This window comes from Coenobita brevimanus, chromosome 79, assembly GCF_032717465.1.
Source record: "Coenobita brevimanus isolate Jiangsu-jjx chromosome 79, ASM3271746v2, whole genome shotgun sequence".
Taxonomy (NCBI): Eukaryota; Metazoa; Arthropoda; class Malacostraca; order Decapoda; family Coenobitidae; genus Coenobita; species Coenobita brevimanus.
In genome coordinates this window covers 31,816,793-31,840,034 of record NC_137032.1, presented here as the reverse complement: position 1 = coordinate 31,840,034, position 23,242 = coordinate 31,816,793, and the positions used below count along the sequence as shown (strand labels likewise).

Here is a 23,242-nt window from a genome sequence, read left to right as displayed (position 1 = left end):
AGCGATATATGCTAAAACTGAGGAATTAGGAGGAATACGGAGTCCTGTGGAAGATTAAAATGGTCTGGAGGTGGAAGAGAGTCTAAACGAATGCAATAGAAAGACAAGGGAAGTCGAAGTGGCTCATTTGATAAATCACAGCGTTCCTTATAAACGCTAAGTGCTCATGTTTTCTTTACTGGAAAATATCTGCCGGCTAACATTATATAAATTATATATAACAACCATAGTTTTTCGAGTAGGATATTTAAAAAGTACTATCCTTCCCTCGCGTACCAATAATACTCAGGATTAAGAAAGCTATAATTTTTGGCCCTAGAACGCTTTTATATTTAAAAAAACATATTTAGAAACCCAGAAATAACTGGTTGATATTATCACACTGTAGTTAAGCATGTAAATTATAGGTATTTTGGGCGATAAGTAAAATTTTAAAATCACTGGGCGTTCCTCCGGCAGTGCACGAGCCACGACAATCAGGTGTTGAGGAAGGTGGTGAGTCAGGCAGGAGCACATTCAGTTTCCTTCGCGTTTTTCCACGACACCAGAAGGCATGAATGACTTCGTGTGGGGTCTCAAAAATGGTGATCTGGACCAGGTGATAGAAGCCGTGGAGAAGGTGAGACTGCATAAAGTAATTAGCGGGGAATTTAGAGAAAAATAACTGACCCCCCCCCCTCCCTCCTGTCACTTGCTAGCAATGACTAATTTTTAGTGTTATCATATTTCCCCATTAACTCTCTGGATGATGGGATGCCACGCCTAGGCAGAGTAAAATGACCTTGTGATAGTAGGAGTAAGACAGCAATTAAGATTTGTCACGTGTGTCTAGGTATCCAAGTTTCTGAATGTATTGCTAAAGGTTGAGTTGTATTTATGTTGCCGCATCAAATATGAGCAATGGTTTTTAACGTAGGGTGTATGAACCCCTTAGTGGTGCACATGTTTTTGGGGGGTAGGGTGATTTTAGGACAAACTGCAGGAGAGCTCCCATTAACAAATGAAAATTTTATGACGGGTTATTTTTCGTATGTACAGTAATTGCAAATTTATTTATGACACCCAAATTCTGTGAAAATAACATGTCCAAGAGCACGAGGTTTGGTTAATGATGTTTGAGGTGGAGTCCTACAGGGCAGTGGGTCAGTTCATCCTGAAACATCCCCAAATTATTCATGTTAGGATGGATTTTTTTTTTTTTTTTTTTTTTTTTTTTAAATGATTCCTGCAATTTCTAGCTGCATAAGATGTCAAGTTTTCTGCTCGTTTTCCTTCATGAAATGGTAATTTTAGGCCAGGTTATGGTTAATAGAGTATAGGTGGCATATTATTGCAAATCTCTTGTTACAGATTTACATTCGTAGGATGAGATGGTAATTTCAGGCCAAATTAATATGACTGCAGCAGTAGAGGGTCGATTAAGGTATCTGGCTGTAGATAGAGATAGATGAATGCAGACATATAGTGGAAGGATGGATGGATAGAGTGAAGAGTATAATTGACATGTTTGTGGTCAGCACGGGACAGATGTGAATACAGCCATAGAGGGTCGACCGCCACTCTGCTTGGCCTCAGACTATGGACAACTGGACATAATCAAATACCTGCTGGCCAAGGGTGCTAATGTAGAGGTGAGTTTTGTTATTCCTTAGTTTTATTACGGGTATTATTTTTTATTCCTACCACTTGAGCAGATGCAGTTTGTATTGTACATGAACAAAGACAGTTTTTGTTATTGTAGGTCATGCTGGTCATTCGTGGGAAATAGGGTTAGAATGATGAGAGTACACAATGAAGTATTTATAACAGGGGGGCCAATTGGCCTAGAATGAGATTATCTTTTGGAAAAGAAAGCTATTTCTGCTAAAGATCTAACTAATGCATTAAAGAGGATAGAAGAGAGGAAGGCTTTCCCCTTCCAACACTATCATCAGATTGGAAGGTTGCTAATCTTATGGCTATACTATACTAAAATCTAATTATCAGTGACAGTGCTCCCTACGTGTCAAGTGGGTTGGTGGAGGGTTAGTGCCCCTCCCTGTAAAACAAATAACTCAGAGTCAAATGGCCACCCCGTACTGGATTATGGCGTCTGGCAATAGATAGAAGTTATATGGTTATTAGCTCCAAATGTCCCACTCCTGTCTTGTCGTTTTGGAAGCCACATATCCACCCATCCACATATCCACCAACTCACTCAACCCATCCAACACTCACCCTTCCCAGCCACCTGTGCGACCCACCAAGCACACCAATCTCGGCCATCCACCCTGCCCACTGACGAATGCCCCCCACCAAGCTCATCTAACAGTGCCACCCAGCACATCTGTCCATCCTGAATGCACCCACTCACCCAACCCAACCACCCATGCAAAGCACTGCAGCCACACAATCTTAACAGCCACCCTGGTGACCCACACATTCCGACGACCCAGGCCATCATGCCCACCAACCACAGTCACCCCACCCTCCCCACCCACAGATGCCACTCACCCTGCTCACCCAACAGTGCCATCCATGACATCAACCCATTCAGCCCTCCCACCATACCCACCCATCTCTCCCTGAATTCAGTGTAACTGCAGTGATTTCTTGTTAAATGCCATGTGTGAGAAACGTTACATATTTTTCTGGTAGTGTTCCACATGCTATGCATGGAATGTGTGTTATGGAGCATATGGCCTACCAGAGTATCTTACAAGATATCACAGGGCTGCTGTAGTAATGTACTAGGATGCCTGTGTATAATATTAAGTTTTGTTAGTTTTCTCTAGTTTGTAAGCTGTGTATGTGAAAAATGTTAAAAAAAACATCACACACGTTACTCCTGAAGTACTTCCACTTCAGGGTAATGCCAGTCTTACTGCAAAATATATGTAAGCAATTGTAGTGACAATTACAACTGAAACAGATGCTATTTCAATAAAAACCAATGACAGCATTCCAAATAAATACTCGTGTCAGTGATAATAAGAAAATCACTAATTTCAGCATGAATTTTTCTTCAGTGACATGGTACGACATTCTTTATTGCCTTGCTTTCAGTAGACAGTTTCGAAACTTTTTCTGTCCAGATTCATAAAAATCAGTGTTTAAGCTTTAAAGTAATGTATAATTTTTACTTTTTGATAAATTGTGAGATTGACACTGTAGGTTGACATTTTCATGGAAGACCCTTGACTGAGAATTATTAATAATAAAGCTGCCTCCCCATAGGTGATCTGGTTTCCAGTTAGATATATAAATAGATGATTATGCTTACAGTATTGGTGTATCACAGTCCACAGACAAGCATGGAATCACAGCTCTGCTCGCAGCCATCTGGGAGGGTCACACACAGTGTGTCAAAGTACTGCTGGAAGCTGTGAGTATACCACCTGTTGTTTCAGAGTTTTGCATTGTGTGTGTGTGTGTGTGTGTGTGTGTGTGTGTGTGTGTATTTACCTATTTGTTGTATACAGGAATTGAGCAATGCTTGTGTTGTCCTGTCTCCATATCCACATTTATCTAGTCTACTTTTATGCACATGAATGTTTTTCGCCTTCATCACCTCTTTGTCTAAATCATTCCAAATACTTATGTATTTACCTAACATACCTAATTGTGATATACACGAGATATGCTATGCTTGTGGGTTCCCGTCGCTGTTTCTCAGTAAGTCAAATTTAGCTTTAAACTCGTTTAAGTTTTTAGACTGGACGATCTCTTTGTCCAGGCTATTCCACAGGTCTATATTTCTAAAAGGAAAACTGTATTTCTTGATATCCTTCAAGCAGCTTGACTTCTTCAATTTCATTCTGTGTCCTCTTGTTGCTCTCTTTTCCCATACAAACAGATCTTGGTCAATTTTATGTACTCCTATCATGGTCCTGAACACTGCAATCATGTCTCCCCTCTTTCTTCTTTCCTCTAAGGAAGGCAAATCCAGCTTTTCCAGCCTCTCTCTGTATGACAGATCTGCCAGACTGGGGACCATCTTGGTTGCTGTTCTTTGTATTCTTTCAGTCTTGTTTATATCTTTCTTTTTGTTTGGGGACCACACTACTGCTGCATATTCTAACCTGGGGTGGATCATGGCCACTATCAATTTTTTCATCATCTTATCCATGTGATGAAATGCTACTCTTATGTTAGTCAAGAGTTTATAAGTCTCTCTAACTATCTTGTTAATATGTTTTTCAGGTGACAAACTATCTTGGACCAGCACTCCCAAATCTTTCTCTTCTCTCGTTTTTGTGATTAATTCATTACCCAACAAATAAATCAGTGATGGCCTCCTGGTACTTTTACCCATTTCCAATATTTGAAATTTCTTTATGTTAAATTTCATTTCCCACATCTGGCTCCAATCATGTATCCTATCCAGATCCTCCTGCAGCATTTTACAATCCTCCTCAACCTGTACCTTCCTCAAGATCTTAACATCATCAGCAAACAGACTTGCATAACTGTTCACTCCATCTACCATATCATTTACATAAATCAGGAACATTACTGGTGCCAACACTGAGCCTTGAGGGACTCCACTTGTTACTTCCTTCCATCCAGATATCCTATCCTTTATTACTGTCCTCATTTGTCTGTCTCTCAAAAAGTCTCTCATCCATTCCAGGAGTTTCCCCTTCAGTCCTCCTGTATACTCTAATTTCCACATTAGCCTCTTATGAGGTAACTTGTCGAAGGCCTTCTCTAAGTCAAAGTGCACACAGTCCACCCAACCATCTCTCTCCTGTACTACGTCAATCGCTCTTGAGTAAAAGCTCAACAAGTTTGAAACACATGACCTTCCACTTCTGAATCCAAACTGACATTCAGCCTAAATATTCATCTCTTCTAGATATTTTATCCATCTGTCTTTCAGGATTCTCTCACACAATTTTGCGACCATGCTGGTTAGAGACACTGGTCTATAATTCACGGGTTCTTCCCTGTTTCCTCCCTTATAAATTGGTACCACATTTGCCGTGTTCCATTCTTGTGGCACTTTCCCCTCTTCCAGAGAACACACAATTAAACTGTGAATCTTATCCGCCAGTTGTTCTCTGCATTCCTTCAGTACCCAATTAGAAATTCCATCAGGTCCTGGGGCTTTCCATACATCTTGAGTTTCCAGTAATTTATGCACTTCCTGTACCTCCACTTTTATATCTTTTATCACTGGTACATTTCTAATCACTTTCTCCCCTTCCACAAACTTTTTTTCAATAGTGAAGACCGATTGGAAACATTTGTTCATTATTTCGGCTTGCACTGCTGCATCTTTATAGACCTCTCCCTTTACTTTCAGTTTGGTGATTCATTCCTTTTGTTTCAGTTTGCTATTAACAAATCTATAAAACAGTTTGGGTTCATCCTTACATTTGTCTATAATACCTTTTTCAAAATTTCTTTCTTCTTCTCTACGTATTCTTGTGTATTCATTTCTAGTTCTTTTATATTCTTCCTTTGTTCTGTTGTTACCTCTCTTTCTCCAGTTGTTCCACACCTTATCTCTCTCTTTTTTTGCTATCATACACTTTCTATTAAACCACTCCTTTTTCCTGTTATCTTTCCCCCTTACTCTTGGTACAAATTTTTCCACTCCCAAATTATAGAAGTCTAGAGAGGTATCCCACTTCCTCTGTATCGCTCTTGTTTCTCTGATTTTCTCCAGTCCGCATTTTTGAAAAATTTTCTCAATCCTGTAAAATTTGCTTTCCCAAAATTTTATCTTCCTTGCCTATAAAGCTCGTCTCTTGGCTCGACGTTCCCTATTATCATCTGGAACTCAGTGACCACATGATCACTTTTTCCTATAGGACAGAAATATTTCAGTGATTCTATTACATCGGGTTCTTTGGTAAACAGTAAGTCAAACTTTGCTGGTGTGTCCTCACCTTGGAACCGTGTTTCTTCTTTGACACATTGCGTCATCACATTATTCATTATTATATTTAATAATATACTGCCCCACGAATCTTCGCTGCCTCCTGAGTCCCATTCCTCCCAATTCACCTCTTTACAGTTAAAGTCACCCACCAAAATTATATTGTTGTTTTTCTCAATTATTTTTTTGTAAATAACTAGCCATATCTGACAACATTTCTTGGTATTCATCATCATTCCATGCTCTTGTCTTAGGGGGAACATACACTTCCACCATATCTTTCTTGCCATTCTCTCCAGTTTCTAATTTCATATATATATCACTTCAGCCCTGCCTTCTCCCATTTCCACGGTATCTACATTTATGTTGTTCTTAATGCTGTCATCACTCCTCCTCCTGTTTTTTCTTTTCTGTCTCTTCTCCACAGTTTGTGTTTACCATCTCCCAAATGAACATCAATATCTTCTCTTAACTTGGTCTCTACAAAGCACAAGACATCAGGTTCATGTTCCCTCAAGAAATCGTTAATTTCAAGCCTTGTCGATATTAAACCATCAACATTAGTATATACCACCTTCAAATTATTTTTGATGTTTTTTATACCCTCTTCTCTCCTTCTATTTGTCGGTACAACTTTCTCAATTTCTGATCTTTCATAGCCATCCCCCTTAGTTTCCTTCACTTCTATTTCCTCACATACCATATCCTTACTTTCATATCCATCACTCTCCAAAAAAAACGTTTTACATTCTTCCTCTGTCCTCTTATTTTTTTCCTTTACTTGTTCCTTCAATGATTTTAAAACTTTTTTGTTCTTCATTCAAATCTTTTCTTATTATAATATTTTCCATCCTTGCCTCTTTGCTTAGTTTCCTGGTCACTTTCTTATGACAACTTGACTCTCATTGGTCGTGTTTCCCCTTTCTTATAAGGCCCTATCCTCCTTACTTCGTCAATTTCTCTTTCCCACTTGTCTCCTTCGGGATCAATCTTGTTTAATATTCTTCTCACCAGGTTCGTGTCTCTCTCGAGTCTCACGGATCTAACCTTTTCTTCCTCCTCCTTATTTCCAAATATTACCACACATCTGTTCCTTTCAACAGTTCCTCTCACTATTTTCTCTTTTTTCTTCAGTATTTTCACTACATTTTCTTCCATTTTTTCCTTGTTCATTTCCCTTTCTTCGTGAATTATTTCCCTTAAGTTGACCACTTCTTTCTGTTCTTCTTCTACATGTGCCCACTTTGCCTTATGCTCATCTAATACACTACTCACCTTCTCTGTTTTGTTACTACTCTCTTCTATTTTTCTCCTCAATTTATATTTTCTCGCTTCAAATTCCTGATCTCCTCGTTCGCCGTCTCATTGGACTGGATCAGACTCTGTATAGTAATTCTCCACCTTCTTTTCAAGTTCACTAATCCTCATCAGTGTTTTAACCAAATCCATGACATTAGTATAACTATCAAATCCTGGAAATTCAAGTCCCTCAATGTTTACATTATCGGCCATGTTTGAGATTGGTTACAGTACCAAAAACAACTGGTACCAAAAATACAACCAACATTCATGTATACTCTCTGCCAATAAATCTGTTCATTTTTAGTAGTCTATATTAACTTACAGTATTTTAAACTTAAAGCAAGACCATAGGAGTCAGGACAAGCATAGTTCCTGAAAACTACTTAAGGTTTGCAGCGGTGGCTGGGAGCAGTCGAGATACGTCCATTTACTTTGGCTGACAGTGTGTGTGTGTGTGTGTGTGTGTGTGTGCATGTGCATGCATGCATGTGCACACACATATGCATGTGTGACTATAGATAGGTAGATAACATACCCAGGCTTTGAGGGTTAGAAATCATCTCATCAGTCTCTGTACGAGGTCCTGCCCAATAGTCCTGAAATTTGACTAAAGAAGGAAAAAACTTAGATCAAGTCCTAAGTACCACTGTCCCCTTCATAGTAGCCTCCTTGGGCATGCAGATATCAATCCCAGTGCTTCTCCCTCAATCAGAAGGTGTTCTGGAAGTCCTTGAGGATCAGTGATTTACTCCTGGATCTCCTCAGTGTAGTCAAATCTTAGTCCTTTCAGCTGGATTTTCATTTTCGGAAAGAGGAAAAAAATCACGGGCAAATCAGGTGAATATAGGGGGTGGGGAACAACTGGCATGTTTTTTTATGCCAAAATTTGCTGAACAACAAGTGCTGTGTGCGTGGGTGCATTGTCATGGTGAAGCACCCATTTGTTTGTGCGCCACTTGTCTGGACATTTTTGCCTCATGTCATCAGACAAAATGCATTGGCAAGTTCCATATGATAGGCCAACAGTGTCACAAACATTGTGGATTGTCCTCCTGTCATCTTCAAGGATGGTTGCATGAACTTTAGCCACATTATCTGGAGTTGAACTGGTGGAAGGGTGACCAGAACGTGCATTGTCATTTGTGACATTCATCTGTTTTTGAAATGCTTAAACCAATCGTAGTTCTGTTTAACCTCCCATGCATTGTCGCCAAATGCTTATTTTAATATTTTATGAGTTTGTGCTGCATTCTTCCTGAGTTTCACACAAAACTTGATGCACACACGTTGCACTTTCACATCCTCCATTTATGAGATCACAAAATTCACAAACTAACCCAAACGATGATTTAAAAAAAAAAAAAGAAAGAAAAGAATGCATCTACCCTGCACAATGGCACTTGACTCACTAACAAACAAAGGGTGCGTACATTGCCACCTAACATCCACACACCACATGCTAAGTGGTTTCCACCCTGCTTTCAAATTTCAGGAGCTTTTGGGGATGGGGTGGAGAGGTATATGAGAGAGGGGGGTGTGAGTTGGGAGCAGGGCAGTGAAATGGCGGGGGACAGGACAACTTGGAGGCGATTTGTTTGTGGCCACCCCAAACGGGATTGAGGCGTCTGGCAATAGATAGATAGTTTTATGCAGCTTTGGTATAATTCCCCCAGGCTGTAGGGGTTACTACTTTTTCAGGTTGCCCATGTTCTGTCTCTCTATCTATCTGTTGCCAGATTGCTCAATCCTTTAAGGGGTGGCCACAAACAAATCGCCTCCGTGTCGCCCTGTCCCCCGCCATTTCACTGCCCTGCTCCCAGCTCACACACCCCTCACTCAAGTACCTCTCCACTCCATCACTCCATCTCATCCTTGGCCTCCCCCTCCCTCTCTTCCCCTCCACCTCACTCACATACACTCTCCTTGTCAGTCTCTTGCTCTCCATCCTCTCCACATGGCCAAACCACCTCAGTGAGTTCCTCCTAACGCTTCCTGTCACATCCACATCCACACCACACTGCTCCTTCACTTCCTTGGTCAGTCTGTCTTCCCATGTGACTCCACATGCTCCTCTCAAATTACTCATTTCAACTACTCTCACTCTTGACTTGTGTCCCTCCAACAAAGTCCAAGCTTCACTTCTGTATGTTAAAGTTGGTATCACAATACTGTCATGCAGTAACTTTTTCATTTCCATGCTCACTTCCTGTTTCTGATCACTGGTTTCAAAGAACCAGCAACCTTTCTTCCTTGTTGTACCCTCTCAAGTACTTCACCCTCAAAACTTCCATCCCTTCTCGTCACACTTACCTATATTGCACTACAAAAGTGATTTTTTCTCTCTCATAGGAAAAGTGAAAGATATGTGCATCACAAAGTTTTGCATAAGGTAACACATGGTTACATGCATCAGAGACACTGCTTCTACTATACAATTTAATGTTTTGGTTTTCTTAGGCTTAACTAGATTCTCAAATGCATTTCTGACCCACATTATATTGAAATTAAAAAGAAAGGAGGATTCAGAGTTCCTCTTCCAAGTGTTTCGTTGTTGTTTCATAGACTGATACTGAAACAATGAAAGTTTGGAAACCCCCAGCCCAGTGATCTCAACAGAATGCATTATCACCTGCCAGTAGAAGTAATGTATACTGGATGCTGTTATCAAAGTTGTACTTTTTAGAGGTCATACATAGATATTATTTGTTGATAAAATCATACTTGTTAAATTGGCTGGCATGGCAAGCGATGTGGTAATTTGGTAGTGAGGGAAGTGGTTTGCTATCCACAATGTCTGTCTTATTGCCTTGGTGTAGCCTCCACTCTGGAAGGATATAATTGTAATAAAGAAGTGCATCCTGAAATTATCCATATAAGTGAAGTGCATATAAATGATGAGAGGAAGCTATGTTTCAAGATACGCAAGTTTTTGTTATCTGCAAACTGTGGTCTCCTCCTTATACCACAGTTTTAATAGCACTGATTGTTCCATGTTAGACGTCCTCATTTAACCTCCTCACAGCCAAGGCTGTCCTAAACTAAATAAAAATAATTAATCTGGGAGAAACTGAAATGTTGTGAAAAATTTATTCGGTACTAGAAGAATTAAAAGATTTCATTTAGCTCTTCACAATGGAGATTTTTACTAAACTGACAAAAATCATGTGGCTGTAGTAAAAAACAAATCTTTAGTCATTTCAATTAAATGACATTGACTCCATTTTATTCTTGCTTTCTCTAGACAACCTTTTTACCATAGGAGAAACTTATCGAAGTGGAGAGTAAATGAAAGCTATATCAGTCTCTTCCAGTTTGAAAAGCTTGTGCCAAGCCAAAGAAATTGTGAAGTTAACAAAAATAAAATGAACAAATAAATCATCATATTGAAAGGGTTAAGTCTCCATCCTAGTGAAGATGTTACTGTTCAGGGTGTGTGTAGGCATTATTGTTGTTTATGTGCAGCAGATGCGTGTGCAAGAACTTTATGGAGTGATCGATATTCCCAGGGTGCAGACAAGAATGGTACGGCCCCCGATGGAACCAGCTACTTGGATGCTGCCGAGAAGGATGAGATCAAGGCACTACTAAGATAAACCGGGATCACATGTAGACACACACACACACACACACACACACACACACACACACACACACACACACACACACACACACACACACACACACACACAATATATATACAGTATATATATATATATATATATATATATAGGTATGGAGCCTCTGTGGTAGTGGTAAAGTGCGTTTTCGTACACTGAAGAATGAGGGTTCGCGCCCCGCCAAGGTAATAAACTTTGGGAGTGTTCTTCTGGCCATGTACTGCATTGGCGGACATAATGGGTGCTGTGGTTGAACCAGTGTCGCATACTGTTTAGTATGCTTGCACCCAGTCGGCTTGCGCGGGCCGATTACACTTGGTTCACAGACTACACACACATCCAAAGCTACTCCAACACTACAGTTACAAGCATCTCTCACCCTACATACAATCTCTACTATACAGCCTAAGCCACTTGGTAGAGATACATTGCCTGTATCGTCCCCACTTCAGTCGGGATAGGCCGGTCCTGCAGTGGACACTCGAAACGACTGATGAGATGAGATGAGATATACTGTATATATATAGTAAGACCTCACTATAACGGACTAATTGGGGCTCAAGCCATTCCGAAAAAACAAAATTCCGATAAAAGCAACATCTGGACTTCCCCCTGCTAACCCGGACTTTTTCCGATATATCAGACATTAGGCCGGATTGCACCAACAGTTTTTAAACTGTTTTCACTACCATTGCAGTACTGTACTGTATTATACCTCCACTACAATAATCAAATGGTATAATATATATAATAATACTGTATTGTACACTGATAAACATGTCTTTTATTTACCTAATTGTGGTGAACATAGTTAAAGTGGTCAGGCAGTCCGGACTGCTTTGGGCTTTATCGGACGTTTTCCTACATATAGGAATTTAGTCCGGTAGCTCTTTGATTCCATTAAAAGCAAATTCCGGTCTATCGAAGTCCGTTATATCGAGGTTTTACTGTATGTATATATATTATATATATATATATATATATATATATATATATGTTCTGTATATATATAATTACACACACACACACACACACACACACACACACACACACACACACACACACACACACACACACACACACACACACACACACACACACACACACACAAAAGCAAGCCAGCAGTGAGATGCAAGGAAGCAAAGGGATTGTTTATACCAACTTTATACTGAATCTTTGTTACTTCTCCGCGTTCTCAATGTTTACAGTTCGTGCTTTGAGGCTCTGTGCGTCCATTACCCCATTGAGACCAAGAGGCACATTTTGGCATATTCTAAGTGGTACCCAATATTTTATTTTGTTTGGGAAGGTTCTTCATATTTTGAGGGGTGTATTAAGGCTGTATCTAACCACGCCTTTCCTGTTCCCCCTTGTTATTCTTTCATAATACTCATTCCTTCTCTCTCTCTCTCTCCACTTTTTTTTTCTCATTAAGGCTGTGTCTAACCATCCACTCACTCAATGTAGTGCTGCTCTCGGGTGTCTGCCCTGTCCTCTCCTCCATCCTTCTTTTCTTCCATCTTCTATCTTTCCTTCATTCTTTCCTCGTCCTTCTGCCCACGGGTGACTTTACACTCCCTCCTCTGTCTTTCATTCCTTCATTCTTTCCTCTTTCTTCTGCCTGTGGGTGACTCTACACTGAGTGACAAGCCAAATGGTTTCCTGTACACCAGGAAACCATTTACTACACTGGGTGGTAACCATATAACCAAATTTTGGCACCTGGTGGTTTAGTGGGTAATAAAGGTGTTCCAATCGGATTGAGCCGGTGAAGGTTTATATCCAAGGGGTGGTTGGGGTTTATTGCTCACGTAATGCCACTCAGGGATGAGTTTGGTCGCTCTCATCTTAAATGTCAGGACCAACTGCCTAGCCCCGGGCTCCTATGCTCCTCATGGGGCAACGTAGAATTGGATGATGGATGGATGGACTAACCTCTTCAGTTAAAAAAACAATACTCTCAGTTCTGAATGTAAATCTTGTCTAGTTTCACCCTCATCATCTTTCCGATTCTTCTCTTTTGTGTCATTCTTTCTTTTATTCCTTGGCTGTGTCTGACCTCTCCAGGTCTTATCCTCATTTCTTTTAGTTTCCCTCCCATCTTTCATGTCCCCCTCTTTTCTTCTGTCGGTCTTTTAGTTCTCCATCCACTTCCTCTGTCTTTTTTTTTTTTTTTTTTCTAATCTTGTACTATTTTTTTATCCCCTATTTCTGTTGGTCTTTTAAGAGGTTTATCAAGGCTATGTCTAACCTCCCCAGGTTAGAAAGACTGTCCTAAGCTGCATCAGAGTGTCAGGAAATGCCGATTAAATTCAACCTGCAGCAGACTTTTCAAACTGGAGGAGTTAGGTTTAAAACCATTAAATCCATCCTTATGAGAAGTTTCCCCAGTGTTGTGTGAAATGATTGGGTAGCAGTGAGATTTAACCAAAATGTGTCACTGGAATTCAAGGGTTATAATACCTATGATGGTTTGTAGTCCATTGATTCAAACCCCTTTGGTATGGTGATGGATTTTTGTATTATTGTTGTTGTTGCTGCTGTATGTTTTACTTCACTTTAGGGTAGAGTTTTTGAATGGGAGAGGTTAGACTGGGCCTTCATTGAGTCCTTTATAGCTAGAGAGGGAGGGGGGGGGGTTGATAGGGATGCCCTCAAGAAGTGGCACTAATGATTGGATAGTGGTACTGCTTGGTTATAAAAGTGTCCCTCAGTCTCTGTTCTATCCCCTGAGAGAAAGGTAATGGACTGCAGAAGAAGAGCAACTTAGGATTGCAATTACTACTACAGCTGTGGAGTCCTTTTGGCTGAATAAAATTGCCTCTTTGAAAGTTGGACAGAATTATAAAAACACCATTAGACTGAAGGAGGTGAAGCCTTCAGCTCAAGAATATCATTTGTATTTCTAATGCAATCTCCAGTAATTTCTGTTCTATATTCTGTTAACTTTAAGTAGGTGTAAAATTTCACAGTCTCCCTCTCCAGTTTAACAGGGTGTAAATTTGCCGTCTTTCCATCTTCAATGCTAAGCTATAACGAGATTAACTCTGGAATGCAGTGTTAGTCACAGAGAAGTGGTATGGTAAGACTATAGAGGTGTAGTGTTGTCTTATTGTTGAGGTGCAAAAGGTTGGAGCTTTCCACCAAATTAAATTGAATAATCTGTTCTTAGAAAAAATCTCCCATGTTGAATGTGTTGTGGAGGGTTATATCGAACCCATCCAGTCCAAAAATTCTCTCCTAAGCTTGACAAAATCGCATGACAACAGCAGGAATAAAATGAAAAATCCATCATTGTAGTCAAAGAGTTAACGGTTGAATTTGCCCCACCCCTGCCTAGAATGCTGAGCTGTGATTAAGTTAACCTGGAAGGACTGTAGATGTGTACTGTTGTAGACATAAATATTGATTCATTTCATCAGTATCAGCCTGCTGTACTTTTCCATCCACAGCTGGGGAGAGGTAGGTCCAGGAAGCAAGGAAAAGGGGGGAGGGGGGAGTGTTAGGTGGCAGATTAATTGAAAGCAAGGGGAAAAAAAAAAAAATGATGATACTGGAAGATCAATCAACAACACGCCTAGTGAAATGAACCAGATATTAATTCACCCACCATTTATACCCCTGGAATACTGGCTCCACTTCATAGTCACACCTTCCAAAATCAGCCTCATAATTACTTGTTGATTCACATTGCCTTAAAGAACAAGTCAGCAAGCAGCAAATTTTTAAGCATAATATTGTTATCTTTGGAGCGTAAAAGACTTCTAAGAATCATCGTCATCAACGTCATCATCATTAATCATCATCATCATCATCATTATCCAGACTTTGGGGTGAGGGAAAAAAAAAAAAAAAAAAAAAAAAACTTGAAAGAGAGACTCCCATTCACTCAGTGTTCAGGACCCAGAATCCTGGTTCTACCTTATCAGAAGATATAAAATACTTGTAATTGGTTGATTGTGAAATGTTGTACTTATATTACTGTCCATAATTGTATATCATCATCACCATCACCCTAACCCATCACTATCAGGATATTTTGTAAATCATTTTTCTAGAATGAAATTTTAGATATACTTTTTTCATTACAGCTTAATTATGTAGTGTAGATTTAAATATTTTCAGTGTCAGTATATTCAGAACTTTTTTTTTTTTTTTTATATAAAGTCCAAATAATCTCATTTTCATTTACAATACAGTATTGGATTTACATAGTACAGTAGAACTTTTATAACAGTAGCTTATTCAGTAACTTGTATTCTTTGTACATTGGGATATTTGATATATACATTTATAGCAATTACTAACTCATACTTGTATGATGGGATCATTGGTATAGGGTTTATTCAGTGTTACGATAATCGGTAGCTCATATTCCTTGTATAATAACATTCATCATCTAAAAAAGAATTCTGTAAAAGTTATCTTTAGTGAAAATAATGAGGATAGAGATTGTCTGTTTCCCCACAGAAAAGTATGTCACTTTAAACAGTGTTCCCTGGACCAAACTCATAATTTGTCTTTGTGGGCATTGGGCCTTCATGCATTTGGCCAGAGAATTATCATATAATGAGAAAGAGCCATAGCATTACCATTCCCACTGTTATATGAGCCAGTCAAATGCAGGGGGGTGGGGCACATTTGCCAAGAGGCTTAAAACGGACTATAGGTACTTTATTAACTTTAGAGGTCTTTCGTGATTAGTGAGTAATTCTGATACTGTCCCCCTTTTATCATGAATCATCAAAATGCCTGTGAGTGCATTTAGGGTTAAGAGCAAGACAAATCAATAATAATAAATCCCCCTTCCCCCACAGAGGTTTATTTGTGATAGTAGTAGTGTTAAGAGTTTTTGTCCTGTCCAGCCTTAACCTTTCAGCTGCGTACTGGTGAGGAAGTTAGGTGTGGGCCACAGATATAGTACATGTACAGAGAATTCTAGCTACATATTAGCTATTTGATGTTCTTTGTTCTGTGGTGCAGTTGGTAGAGTGCTTAGGTTGGAATGCACTACGGTCTGTGGTACTTTTGAGTCCAAGAGGTGGCCAGAGATTTTTCTGGCATTTAAGCAAGTACCACGGGTGTAGATTGATATCTCACCCTTAAATGCACTGGAGTAATGGTAGCCTAGCCTCATGCCCCTGCACTCTGAAGGATTTTTTTTTTATTTTTTCCCCTTAAAAGTCACCTGTCAAAGTTCTGTTACTATCTATAAACTGATTTGCCAGTTTCCCTAAACTTGCAGCACCACTTGTATATAGAAAAAAATAAAATAAAATAAATTGTAATGCATCAGTAGCATAGAATGAAGACTTGACAGTCAGAAACAGAAGTTCTCACCTCTGCTTCTCTTTCCATGGACCTTGACAGGCAGAATCAGCCTTAGGAATCCACAGCAGCCAACATTTATAAACCTGTGTTGTCAGTGTCATTTTCTTCAGATTTCAATATCATCATCATCATCATCTACATATCCGATGCCTTCCTCCCTCCCTTCAGGGAACCCCTGAACAATGAATGGTCATGGTCATGACAAGCACATCCAGGCTAACATCACTCACCTCAGCCACTCTCAGACTCACTTCATTCTCGTCCTTCTCTTACACCAGTGTATTGTCCCACTCTCTTCATCCATAGAGGCAGTGTTGGTAGAGGCAGATCTTCGGATTTACCAGATTAATTTTCTGAGTCCGTGGAAAGAAAAACAGGAGAGATACCAGAACTCTTTTTGCCAATTGTACCTAAATTAAGATAACCAGACACCACCATTGCAGTCCAGGGGTTATAGAGACCATTTTTAACCTGTTGTGTAGGGGTTTCTGTTGAAAAAAAAAAATAGTTTAACAGATGAAAATGTTCCTGCATAAAATTGTAGGAGTTTTCCAGAGTGAAGTAAAAAGCAGTCTGAGGGTCAGAGAGACTCTTAGCTGATCATCAGCTGCAGGAAGTTAGTCTCAGTTCAGGGTACTTGCAGCGTTTTTAGATGTGGGGCAAGAATTTTTCAGTTAAATGAAATGGGGTACAGGCACCTGCATGGGCATTTATGCATGATGTGAGAGAAGTTATTGAAGATGCAACTACAGAATTTACTGTATACTGTTTATTTGGAAATATACGTGAGTTCCGTCAGGTGACAAAAATTTGCTACTCTTGTGACGTCACTGCTTAGCAAGATGGGTGTTTGTGTTTTTTCATTGCCTGTAATCAGATGTTTAGATTAAGGAATGTCAGCACTTCAGACTATTTTTTTTTTTCCATTGCCTGTAATCAGATTTTTTTATGTTCTGTAGTCATTTGAGCTTGGCAGAAAATGGGCTTTCAACTGCATATCATGAGGGTATCAAAACTTGCACTACAGAAAATGGGTGTTGGATTGTTGTCATATTTGTCATATAGGGTGTACCAAAGTTTGAGGTTATCATATTGTCTAGTTAATGAGAATAAAGTATTTAGTTTCGAATATGGCAGCCATAGGGTTATCGAGATTCATAATCCCTTTGACTCCCTCCCCCATGAGGAATTTGTTGTCATCATCATCTGGACCTCCTTTCCCAACCTAGGGCAGGTGAGGAGTAACAGTATCCAGACAGCCCAAGTTTGCCCAGTCCAATGGGCCACGCTTCCATTCACTCATCATTCAAACCCCCGGAGTCCTGGCTCTATCTGATATGCCAAAAACATTCACCACGTTCTGTAGCTTCACCTAAATGTATCCGATAGCAGTTAATGAGAATCAAATATGAGAGGCATAGAGTTAGAGACTGTTTTTAATTGTGTAACTACATGTACTGAATATAATAACCAGGAGCAAACAAGGACTTGCCATTGCACTGAAAGCATTGAAGAGACTGAACACTCACTGTATGAAGTTTTTGTTTTGAATAAAACTGTGAGTTATACATATAAAAATATTTTAAATAAATAATGGAAACAGAAGTTTTAAATAATTTCTAAAATTAATGAATAAAACAACAGAACTTCTTGAGGGCAAGAAAAAGGATTATAGAGTTTTTAACTGTTTGACGAGTAAAATTGCCAGAAGTGAGCCGGAAGAAAATGTCATTCCAGTACAGTACTGTACATTACAGTACTCATTCGCATATTTAAAAATATTGCATCTGCATTGGGTCCCTTACTGTATGTTGAATAACTTGGTGTGGAGTTACAGTAATGCAGGTGAAGGGTTAAGGACTGAGGCCTCCATTGGCAGCGTGTGTATGTCTTATGGCATATCCCCTAGACGGCCTCTTTGGTATGAGAACTCTTTCTTTAGGATGAACAATAAAATAGTTTTTTAATTGACTTTTCTCTTTTATTTCTTACCTTCCAATCAGTGTGAATACAATTGCCATTTAACCTCATATAACCCCTTTACTATGATGACAGGTACTGGAGAGGGAAACCTTCAAGTGGTGGCACTGATGAGTCTGGCTGGTGGAGCTCCCCAGTTATGTACAAATATCCCTCAGTTCCCTTCCTGTCTGCTGAAAGGAGGCTGGTTGATTTCAGGAAGATGGCAGCTTCAGCCTGTAGTCTACCAGGTTTATGTCCAGATGAAGCTGGGATTGTTGCTACAGGTACTACTACTACTACTACTGCTACTACAACTACTACTACTACAACTACTACTAATACAACTACTACTACTACAACTAATACAACTACTACTACTACTACTACTACTACTACTACCACCACCACCACCACCACCACCACCACCACTGTACTACTACTACTACAACTACAACTTCTGTACTGCTACCACCACCACCACTACCACAACTACTACTAATACTATGCTAATACTACAGTAATTCTAATACTAATACTGCTGCTAGTGGTAGGTGGTGGTGACCATCATCCATCACATGATGCAGTGTTGCCGACTTCCTTCACCTTTATCGTTCTTTTTTTGTCTCTCCTCCTTGCTTCCTATTTCTCTCATATTTCCTAACACTTTTTATTACTTATCCATCCTTTTCAGGTGGCATTATATTGAGTGACAAGCCAAATGGTTTCCTGTATTAAGGAAACCATTTACTACACTTGGTGGTAACCTGACAATTAACCTATACATGTTCCCTACGTGTCAAAAGTGGGTTGGCAGAGGGTTAGTGCCCTCCCCATAAAACAAGTAACTCAAAGACAAACAGCCACCCTTTGTGGCATTATGGTTATAGATAGACAGACTATTGCTGTGGCTGGTATGATGACTTCTTCATTATACAGCATTCTGTTGTCAGATTTTATTCAGCTTAGTGATGGTCTCTTACACTAAAAGACTGGCTGCTGTCTCTGTTACTCCTTCAGTATTTATGTCTATCTACAGCCATACACCTTAATCATGGGGTAGGTGGCCCAGTATAAGTTATCTCTATTTCACTATGTTCTCTGTCTCCAGGCTGCCTTCCAACTCGCCAAGCAATGTGGAAAAAAACAATGGAAATTTTATAGGAAAATACAAAAGGAAAAATGTATTACTGCAGTGGAACATGGAGAGAAAGGTCTGTTGAATAAACTAGTCTATCTGTCTGTTGCCAGATGCCTTAATCCTGTAAAGGTTGGCCACAGACAAGTCACCATGTCGTCCTATCCATTGCCACTTCACTGCCTTGCTCCCGGCTCACACCTCCCTTCTCATATATCTCTCCACTCCATCCCCCCATCTCGTCCGAGGCCTCCCCCTCCCTCTCCTTGCCTCCACCTCACTCATATACACTTTCCTTGGTAGTTTTTCGCTCTCCATCCTCTCCGCATGCCCAAACCACCTCAGCGTATTTCTCCTAACGCGTTATATCAGACTCACATCCACACCATAGCGCTCCTTCACTTCCCCAATTTTCAGTCTGTCTCCATGTAACTTTACATGATCTTCTCAAATAACTCATTTCCATTGCTCTCATTCTTGACTTGTACCCTTCCAGCAAGGTCCAAGCTTCACTTCCATTCGTTAGAGTTGGTATCATAATACTGTCATGCTGTGACTTTTTCACTCCCATGCTCTCCTGTTTCTTATCACTGCTTTCAAAGAACCAGCAACCTTTCTTCCCTGTTGTACCCTTTCAAGTACTTGGTTCCCTAAACTTCCATCCTTACTCATCACACTACCCAAGTACTTAAATGCACTCATATACCGGGTATTCCATTTCCTCCTCATCCAGCCACACTGTACATTCAGTGACTTCACTTCTCTAAAAAACCATAACTTTACTCTTCCCTACACTCACCTTTAAATTCCGTTGCTTACACACACACCGAAACTCATTCACCAAGCCTTGCAGTCCCCCTTCGTTTTCACTTAACAGTACAGTTTTGTCTGCAAACAACAGTACAAGGAGTTTTCGACACTGTCCTCTCTTATTAGGGTCACTCCCATCCACTGCCCAACCTTGTATCTATTTTATAACCTCATCCACATACAGACTGAACAGCCATGGGGACATAACACAATCCTGTTTCAATCCAACATTCAGATGGAAAAATTCACTCACTTCACTATCCACATGCACTGCAGAATTAGCACCCCCAGACACCCTCTTCACGGCATTGAACAGCTTTACATTTACTCCGTATATCCTTAATACCTTCCACATTCCTTATCTATTCACCCTGTCAAATACTTTCTCCAAGTCCATGAAGGCTGCATACAACTTCTTTCCCATCTCTAGAAACTTTTCCACTAAAGACCTAAGGATGAATACCCTATTTGATCTACACAACTTCTTCCCTTCCTACAACCTCCCTGTTCTCATCCAACTAATTCCTCTGTTGTTTACCTAAGTCTGTCAATAAGTATCCTACCATATATTTTTCCTAATACACTAAGAAGACAAATGCCCCTATGATTACCACACATTTCTTTTTGCCCTTTTCCTTCGTACAGGGGAAAAATTATGCCTGACTTCCAATCCTCCAGGACTTTACCTTCCTCCCAGGCCAATCTGCACACCTTCCACATTCATTCTACTACTATCTCTCCCCCATAGCCTACATCAGCATTTCACCACAAACTCCATGAATTCCTGGGACTTTCCCCATTTTGACTTTCTTCATTGCTCTCACTACTTCCATCCTACTGATTCCTACCTGTCTTCTCACCTCCCTCCTCCCAGCCATTCCCCAGCCACTTATACTCACATTACTTTCATTATCTGTGTTCAGCAATTCCTTAGTGTTCTCTCCATCTGCTCACTTTCTCCCTTCTCCACTAGCAATATACTGTACCATTTTTATCATGCACTCCCAGGCTTACATCATTACCACCCTGTCTAACTCTGCCTCTTTCCAGAACATTTTCTTACATTCCCTCCATGTTACACTCAGATTCCTTCCAAATTCCTCATCCAACCACTTCTTACTCTCTCTTACTAATTTTTTCACCTCTCTCTTCCCCTCTACATATAATTCTCTGATCTCTTTCCCAACTTCCTCCATGCCCCTGTTTCTCGTCCACTCACTACATGCTTTATTGTTTCTTTTATGCCGCAGCCTGTCTCACCTCTCGTTCCACCATGCTGTTCCTTGCACTCCCTTTCATTTTCTCTTCACCCCACACATCACCTCACATGCTGCACAGATTTCTTTGAATATCTTGCACACATCTTCCAAGTCCCCCCCCTCTGCTCCAAATCATATTTACCCACTCGCTCCCCCATTTTTCTCGGGGGGCGCGGTAGCACAGTGGTAGCGTGCTGGACTCGTAATCGGGGGATTGCGAGTTCGAGCCTCGCCCGGGCTGCCGTGCTGGGAGTGGTAGCTCGCTCCTGTAATCCTAGCGGGGCTATATAGTCCAATACAGGGCTTAGCTCGGGGGAACTCCATTTCTCCCATTTTTCTCTTATATTCTGCCTTTTTTTTTTTTTTTCCATCCTCTTGCAACCTTACTACCCTCCTTGGATGGACTACTACCTCCTTTCCTTCCCTTCTCCTCCTCCTCTATTTCATTTGAATCTTGACTTTCACCAAGTGGTGGTCAGGAAGTCCACTTCCCCAACCTCTGTGTGCTCCTGCATCCATTACACACCTCATTCTGTCATCCACACACACAATCAATCATTGCCTTCCATTCATTCAGTTCACCACCCTCCCTTCTCATCACTTGACATGTACTGGTATACCTGTGGATCATTTTGTGTCTAAACAGGGTATTGGCTATCGCCAACCCTCTCCATGCACAAATGTCCACTAGAGCACTGCCGTTTTCGTTCACTTCAGCAGGCACACCCCATTCACCAACTATTCCATCCACATCACATTCCCTACTTTTCCAATCATATCCCCAGTCAAAAACACTCTATCATTCCATTCAAACTTTTCCTTGCACATTGCCTCATTTGTCCAGAACTCTTCTTTCACTCGACTTGCACGATCTTGCATTAACACATATACACACACAATCACCCGCATTTGTAGTCCAATTTTCAATCTTACCCATGTAATCCTTGAGCCGATGGATCCATACAATCGTATATTCTCATTCCATCTCTTGCACGCAACAATAAACTAGTGAAGAAGAAAATTCCAATTTTTACCCGTCATATGCTTATGCAGGCCCACAGCCAGTAGGGGGGTCAAGAGGGTTGGATGACCCCTCCCCACCTATCTAAAGGGTCACTTTCTTATGGTCTGCTTTTTTAATATGCGGAGTCACACCGTTGTTCGGAAGTTTTGTGCCGCTTCTCAGTGTCGCTTATGCATACACCTGGACCCCCATTACAAGCATGCGGCAGACCTTTGTCCAGCCAGTTGCTATGGAAGTCCAGATTCAGCAGGAAAGACCCCTCCCCCCCATTGAAAGTCTGGCTACAGATCTGTTGTGTCAAAAGCATCAGCAGCATTTGACATGGTATGGTCATGTAGAGAGGATGAAGAATAAGTGACTGTCTTGGGGGGAAAGCACTACAGTGAGGTGGAGGGGGAGTAGATTATGGAGTACGGCATGCGAGTGAAGTGGAGCGGAAGTAGATAACTGAATATGGCATGAGAGTTAGGTGGAGGTGGGGTGGGTAGGCTAATTGAGAACGAGATGAAGAGATATACGAGAGAGAGGGTATGCGAGTTTGAGAAAGGGCAGCCTTAGGTTGGAGGAGTGAATTGGAGTGAGGGTAGGCTAATGATGGAAGACAAAACATTGTATGGGAGATTCGTATGTAGCCATCCCATCTGGGACATAGGTGTCAGCAGTCTTCTTGAAATCCATTGGAAGGAACACCGTCCAAAACAGGACTACAGGATTGGCTAGCTTATTCCTTCCATCTGTTACTTTGTAAGCAAACCAGTTCTCATTTAGTTCCACAAATATATGGACTTTTTCTAGTCTGAAACCACAGATTATGGTTTGACTTGCCTGCTCATTCTTAAGGGTGTTGTGGTCACACCTGGCGAACAAACGAGACCAAGAGTTCGCGAACGTTTATGCAGAAAATCACATACGCACCCGCGAGCATCCGTTCATGTC

The 23,242-nt window shown here is 40.6% G+C and overlaps 1 protein-coding gene across 1 annotated transcript; it reads left to right on the top strand.

Moving 5' to 3' along the window:
* Positions 1-484: 484 nt before the first annotated feature.
* Positions 485-10,789, top strand: LOC145408942 (myotrophin-like). The gene is made up of 4 exons (XM_080279522.1): positions 485-619; positions 1,518-1,631; positions 3,281-3,364; positions 10,675-10,789. Exons 1-4 carry the CDS (start codon positions 554-556, stop codon positions 10,759-10,761), a joined length of 351 nt encoding a protein of 116 aa, XP_080135648.1. The 5' UTR covers positions 485-553; the 3' UTR covers positions 10,762-10,789.
* The last annotated feature ends 12,453 nt before the right edge of the window (positions 10,790-23,242 follow it).